Source organism: Temnothorax curvispinosus, unplaced genomic scaffold (assembly GCF_003070985.1).
Source record: "Temnothorax curvispinosus isolate PA1 unplaced genomic scaffold, ASM307098v1 QBEX01015766.1, whole genome shotgun sequence".
NCBI lineage: Eukaryota > Metazoa > Arthropoda > Insecta > Hymenoptera > Formicidae > Temnothorax > Temnothorax curvispinosus.
In genome coordinates, this window is record NW_020225546.1 from 732,674 (window position 1) to 739,606 (window position 6,933).

At 36.0% G+C, this 6,933-nt stretch overlaps 1 protein-coding gene and 1 pseudogene across 1 annotated transcript in view; one reads left to right on the plus strand and one right to left on the minus strand.

Moving 5' to 3' along the window:
• Nucleotides 1–261: 261 nt before the first annotated feature.
• LOC112466044 lies at nt 262–2,340 on the minus strand (annotated as a pseudogene).
• A 1,665-nt stretch (nt 2,341–4,005) lies between these two features.
• LOC112466025 (neuropeptides capa receptor-like) overlaps nt 4,006–6,933 on the plus strand; it is a 9,380-nt gene continuing 6,452 nt past the window's right edge. The window contains exon 1 of the mRNA XM_025033882.1: nt 4,006–6,296. Within this exon, the coding sequence (XP_024889650.1) occupies nt 6,011–6,296 (286 nt within the window). The 5' untranslated portion in view covers nt 4,006–6,010. The remainder of the gene's footprint in view (nt 6,297–6,933) is intronic.

Sequence of the window (6,933 nt, forward strand, 5' to 3'; positions counted from 1 at the left end):
TTTTGTAGTGTACTGAATATATATTTTAATAAATATCGAGCAAGAACAGAATCAGTTTACATTAAAAAATTACGTTCAAAAACCTCATCTCGAGCTTCGTCTGCCGCATCTCTTCTTCGTCTTCCTTCTCTTTCCTGCTTGTTAGATACCACCAGCGACGAAATTAACCGGCGCTGTATAATTCTAAGGGCCCATGTTAAAGATATTGAAAAATAATCTGGCAGAGATAATTTATTTTCATCGCTGTCGTCTGTCTATTCCTGTTGATATACATATATAACTTTGTAATTAAAAAGTACTTTTTTCCAATTCTAACCAGTTAGCCTCGTATAATTTCGGGCCAATCAAAAAATTCAGATCGGCAATTTTGTCGTCCTCTCGCAAGAGCGTAGCCGTTAAACCCAACTTACAATGTGACTGAACGATCGTTAATACTCTACGGAACATTTTCGCAGGAATGGTATGTACCTCGTCCAAGACCATAATACCCCATTCTTGTTCTTGAAGCCAACGCATCGTTTGCTCAGCTTCCCACGACCTCTTTTGCGTATGCGTAATCATAGAATACGTGGTTATCAATATTCCACAACCCATAGGCTTATCTTTCGCCTCGCTAGTAAAGCGACAAATCATTGAATCGTCGGCAGTAGACCACATTTTAAATTGTTGCTTCCATTGTTCCACAAATACACCGGAGTTACATAGTACTAGAGCGCGTTTATGTACTGTACAGCAAGCTGTAACTCCAACTAAACTTTTGCCAGCACCGCAGGGTAAGACTATTACCCCGGATCTAGCCCGTCCATTGCCAAACATTTTCCGCAAGCTTTTTTTCTTGATAAGGTCTTAATACAGCTGACGCCTTCAAGTCAATATTTATATCAGGATTTACGCTATCATTGCGAAAATCATATTCCGCCAATAAAGGATGTTCCAGTTCGATGCATCGTTTTTGTATCACTTCAATTTTTTCCTTTTCACCGCAATAAAGCACATAGTTTTATAAAACATTATACATATAATACCTTATATCGTATTTTGTACAAACAAATGTAAAAAAAATTGAATGCGTTAAATATGCTAGAACAGAAGATATCTGTTGTATAGATATGTATATTTACCTGATTCACTTCAAAACTAACTGTTTTCAATTCTTGATCTTCTTCCTCGTCTTCATCCTCCTTATCGATCTTGTCGTAAAAAGCAGTTATATCTTCTGGAATGACAGCCGTCTCTGTCAATATCTGATCAGATTCAGTCTCTGAATTTGTCTTACTAGGCATAGGCGTATTTACGAGTGCTTTTGATCCAAACTGAGGGACTTTTATTTTAGTTTGAATATTCGTTTGAATGCCATCAGTTTCTGTATCTTCCACAAGTTTTCTCAATCGACACTCTTGAATCACTGGGTCCTTCAATAATCTTTGCAGCACTTCAGGAAATGGCGATTCGATAAAATATTTGTTATGTTTTAAGACGAGTTTAACTTTTCCATAGGACAATGTACACAGTTTGATAAACTCGATTATACCATCAGGAATACTAGTCTTACTCAATCTCTTTAAATACTCTATTATATCTTGCGTCTGTAGGCCCACGCTAACTGCAGCGTAAAGTGAATATGCAGTCAATTTATACTCGTGAATATGTTCTGGCCGGCATACAGGTTCTAATATAGCTATTAAAAAATCATGAGCGTGTTTATATACAGGAGAAAAGGATTCCAAAAAAATATGTCCGTTTGGCGCCACCCATAATGGTCTAGATAAATGATCTGGCTTTAAAATCATTTGCGAGCGATAATCTTTCGCTCCAAATTCATCCTCGATCGCGCACTCATCTTGTTTTTCTACATCATTTTTTGCTGCATCGGGAACACCATCCGCTTCGTTGCTGTCTATCGAATCATCATCGTTGTACTCGTCGTAATCGTCCTTACGCTTCTTCCATTTACTGTTATCCTTTTTGAAGCGCTTTGGCGGACTCATATTATATGGAGATATCGTAATTCAAAATTTTGGTTAATTAATAAGGCTTCCTTTTTTCTTCTTCTTTGATATAGATGTTCCCTTTAGGACCACTTTACTCAATCACTTTTGTCAACCTCTGTTGCACGCAACCTCGCACGCAAGATACTCAGACCGAGCGCAATATTACACCCTACATACAGTGTCTTTTTCTGCTTCTTTTTCTTTTCAATAAGTGGCATCAGATTGCCTGTGTATATAGTTAATAATATAGTTAATAATAAAACTATTTTTGCAACATCGAACTTGATTTTCTATCCTACTCAGAATTATCGTAAAATTTAATTTAAACTAGCTTCTTGCAAAGAATCTGAAAATTCTTTTTATAGCTTACATTCTCTAAATCAAAATAAATTTTTTGCAACAATATTTAAGCCATTTATTTCACTTTATTATTTTCAATCAAGTGATTTACTGCTTTTTGAGCAATCTTAAAGCTGCTTATTTCCTCCACCAAGGAGATTACTCGATTGCCATCTCAGCGAATTCAAGAAGAGGAAATTGAAGTCAAGGAGTAGAGGAAATCTGAAAGATTTAAACGTACTCTTATATACTTGACCCAGTTTTTTATCAAGTTTCCTGTATCCAGTGCACATGATTGATATTGTCCTGGCGACGGCGACGGATCACATCTTTGCGGCAAACTCGCTAAATTCGATTTACGCGTTTTCAGAAAAGTTACGCCACGTTTTTTGCCGCGTCTATCAGAAGTTTTGGTTACGCCACGCTTTTTGCTGCATCTATCAGAAGTTTCGACAGAATGACATACTCATCCATTTCAGCTAAAACGAACTTGTGAAGATGTCATTTCCGTATTTACGTGAGAATAATGCTCAAGTTTCCTTGATGTCTGCTTGCGGCAATTTTTCTTATTAAACTAGAGGATTTACGGAACTCTCACAATAAAAACAAGTGAATAGAAGGATATTCTAATGGATTGATTCTGTGAAATTAAGTTTATAAATTAAGAATTGTTTTCAAAATCAATTTTATCTCCTATCTCATTTTCTCTGCAAAAGCTAATTCTCTTGGACTTATTAATTAATTATAAAAACAATTTTTAAAATGTTCAATTTCACTTCGTCATTTCCTACAACGTAAAAACAATCGGACACGTGGAAAAATTTTAAATTAAACAGGGACAATGTACGAATCAAATTAACAACAGATTTCCGCGGGGACATTTCGCAGACTTATAAAAACTATATATTTAAAAACTTTAGAATATTTTTAAGGATACGACTCAACACGGGATAGAATTATTAATAAAAGTCCGCTGTTCCTTTCTGTTTGAAAAAGATAGATATATACAATATGAATGCAAAATCTACGCGAGACGAAATGTTCTGTTTATGACATACAAAAGAATTGTGTTACGGCTTGCATTAGAAACGCGTTAGCGACGTTAGCAAAAACGATTTATTTCGATTTAAGAAGTCACTTCGGCATAGATAAGGGATGATTTACTGGCTTTAGCTCGGCTGAATCCTTTTGGAGCAAACATAAAATTGAAGGGGAGAAATATTACACAAATGCTGGTAGCACGAAAGAAACAAAAATTTATGTTCTCTAGTATGTAGAAAAGAGATTTAACGAGAGAAAATAACAACAAATCGAGTTATAATATTTATTATAATAATAAGTGTGTGTGTGACACAGGACCGATACAATATACAATCAATTAGAGAAAATGCCATTTACTGGTTGGATCTTGGTAGCTTAATAATAATATTTCTACGTGAATTTTACAATATTTATTATTTTAACATACTAGGACAATATATAAATTAAATTTCAAAGTTTTTGAATTCTTATATTTTAAAATTTCTTCATTTTCCATTTTCAATTTCGGAAAAAAGTAACAATTAGATGCAAGTACGTAATAGTACCAATTTTATGTACCTTTTTTAAAGAGTAGATTAAGTTTTAATTTTCTGTATATTAAGTAATTTTTTCGTAACGCGTACACATTGATTATATTATTCTTTTTACTGGTTTTTTTTTTTAGTTTTTTATTTAGATTGGAAAGCGAATTTTTCATGTATCTCGGGGGGGAAAAAACCATGGTTGCGCGGTTTGACCGAGATTTTTTTCAACAATTAAAAAAGCGCATGTTACGGACACGCAAGCATTATCACAGGAGCATCCACTGTAAAAATTTATTTCATGACAATCTTGCATGAAACTGGTTTATATTTTTTTTATAATGTTATTTTGGAATTGTCTCTTCTGTCATTCGTGTAGTATTTATTAAACAATGCACTTTTTCACTGTCAAAAAGATGATCTGCAAATAAAATTGTAATACAAAACTATATAGTTTAACTCGTTAATTAATTGATAAGAATGATCTCCTACACAGAATTATCAGAATGGAAAGGCCGCTAGGAGTGTTTTAAAAACTTGACTGCAAAATTTAATTATCTGAAACTTTTTCATGCTTGCAAATCGAATTGATAAAAACCTAATCTAAAATGCTCATATTGCTTCCAAAACTTTAAAGTGATTTCAAGAGAACTTCGAAACAATCGAGAAAAAGTATGTAATTAAGTTTTAAGGTTTTAAGAAAAGTTTTCTCTTCGAAAAAATAATGACTTATTAAATTCGCATGTTTTATTTCTTTACAGAAAAAATTGCACTCAAAAGTTCCATCGTCATCTCGATAGGAACTCTCTGGAAACTGCCTCTGAACTTCGAAATGATCGAATATTAAAACGGTATATTGGTCAGTGACGCGGAATTTTCTGCGATATAACCACCTTCAGAAAGAGATCTGATCCGATGCTATCCGTTGAAGGAAATTCGCTATCAGCGGAATCTACGGACAGAGCAGTCGACAGGTGTTTGTGGTGGTATCATCGAGATCAACGCGTTCAGTTCATACTCGGCGACGTTCTATCGCGGATGACGGCTCGTTCTAACATCTTCTTCTTCGCGATAGACGTGATTTAACTTTCGCTGGTATCAGATCGATAGCGCCGATTGACATGCCCAAACAATCGGATCGGTGACCTTGCATAAGCCGCGAAGACACGTGTTTCACTTGAGATTACAAACACTCGTGTGCTTTTCGAGCTGATATGTTGCTCCGACCGAACGTTGTGTTTCGCGAACGTTAAATTGTAAACAGCGCGTCTTCCAGCAACGAGCCGGAGTTCGTCGAATTTCGTTTATATATAACGATTTGTTGAAAGTGGAACTCGATCACTGCAATATTGCAAGCTTCCCGGTTATATTGCGGTTTCATCGTCGGAAATTCGAGAGAGTATGTGGAAAAAAATAATAAAAAAAAAAGATAAAAGTGAAAACCGTAGCAATGTGCGAAAATTGTGTATAGTGACGGAGCGCCGATCGCGGATTGTAACGCTGCGCAAATATTCAAGCGGCAATTGAAAGCGTGATATTTGCCTATTGACTCTTCGAGTACAATTATAATGATAATCTAATTCCAATTAAATTAGGATTATAATTCTTGCGATACTTGGCAGCGAAACTTGAGCTAAATTGGAGCGTGAAATAATTCGTTCATAATAGTATATACGAATGGATAGGGGAAACGTTTATTTTGCCAAACAGCAATAAACGTATTCACGCTTTTATCAGCACCTTACTCAATTTGCGAGATTGTTCTCAAAGGACTAATACAAACATTGCATTTGGAATTGCTTTTCACGTATGCAGTCTTGGGATTCGGTTGGAAAAGCTATAATAAGGACGCACGAGTGCCTATTACCTTATCAGCTTTTGCGTTAGCTTCCTTCCACTATTCCGGAAGGATTCTGGGAGGAGAAAGCCTCTACCGTCGCAAGTGAGTGACCCATTAACAATCAGCGAAAGAAGGTTTGCTGACGGGTTATCGAGGCGTTTCTTTGTTTGCGCGCGCGATACTGGAGACTTGTGATAAATCAGAATGTGCATACGCGAAGGTGTCGTCGCGATGAGTCGAACCAACGTGTGACATCCTCGCGAGGTGAGTTTCGAAGCATGGGGACGTCGAGCATGGACGAGAACGACACGCTCGATTTCTGGCGGGACTGGGATCTGAGCAACCTGACCGAGGCTGAGTACCTGAGCAAAGTGCTGGGGGACAAGTACATGCCTCTCAGGCTGGCGATACCGCTCACGATCGCCTACGTGGTGATCTTCATCACCGGGGTCTTCGGCAATGTCGCCACGTGCACGGTCATCATCCGGAACTCGTCCATGCAGACCGCCACCAACTACTACCTCTTCAGTCTGGCCATATCTGATCTCACTCTACTCATACTTGGTGAGCGAACAAAGGATGGCACGCAAATGTCGGGATGCAATTGCTTCTCCGTGTTGCCTTTGTACATAGAAAAAAAAGAAATATCGAATCAAAACTTATATGATCAAATTAACGCGTTTGTTGTTTCGTATATATGCAACAATCTATAATATTTTTATAAGAATTTCAATTTTCTTTTGGTTGAACTATATAAAAATGACCTTATTCAAGCAAGTTTTCGTCGTTTAGTTTAACACGATATAATCTCATTTCAAGATTTTCATGTTGAAATTAAATATATTTTCAAATCAAAAATATTCTTTTTTCTGTGCACTTCGAGCGTTATATTTGTAGACCAATATTCCTCAAATTTTAATCTTAATCAATTGTTTGACGCGATTATACCTCGTTTCTCTCACCAGCGCAGTGAGAACCAGTAAAAAGAAATCATGTTAGTGATGTCTCGATTAGGATGATCTTGTCAGATATAATGACTATAATTGCTGATAATAAAACTGTTAATAATTTGTACAAAATAAATATTCTCAACGCAGAGTTCAAACCAAATAAAATGCTCGGTTTTAAGTAGAGAAACTGAATTTACAATGTTTCTTTTAAAATGTAAAAGAGTATTTTAGTAATAAATAAAGGTAGATAG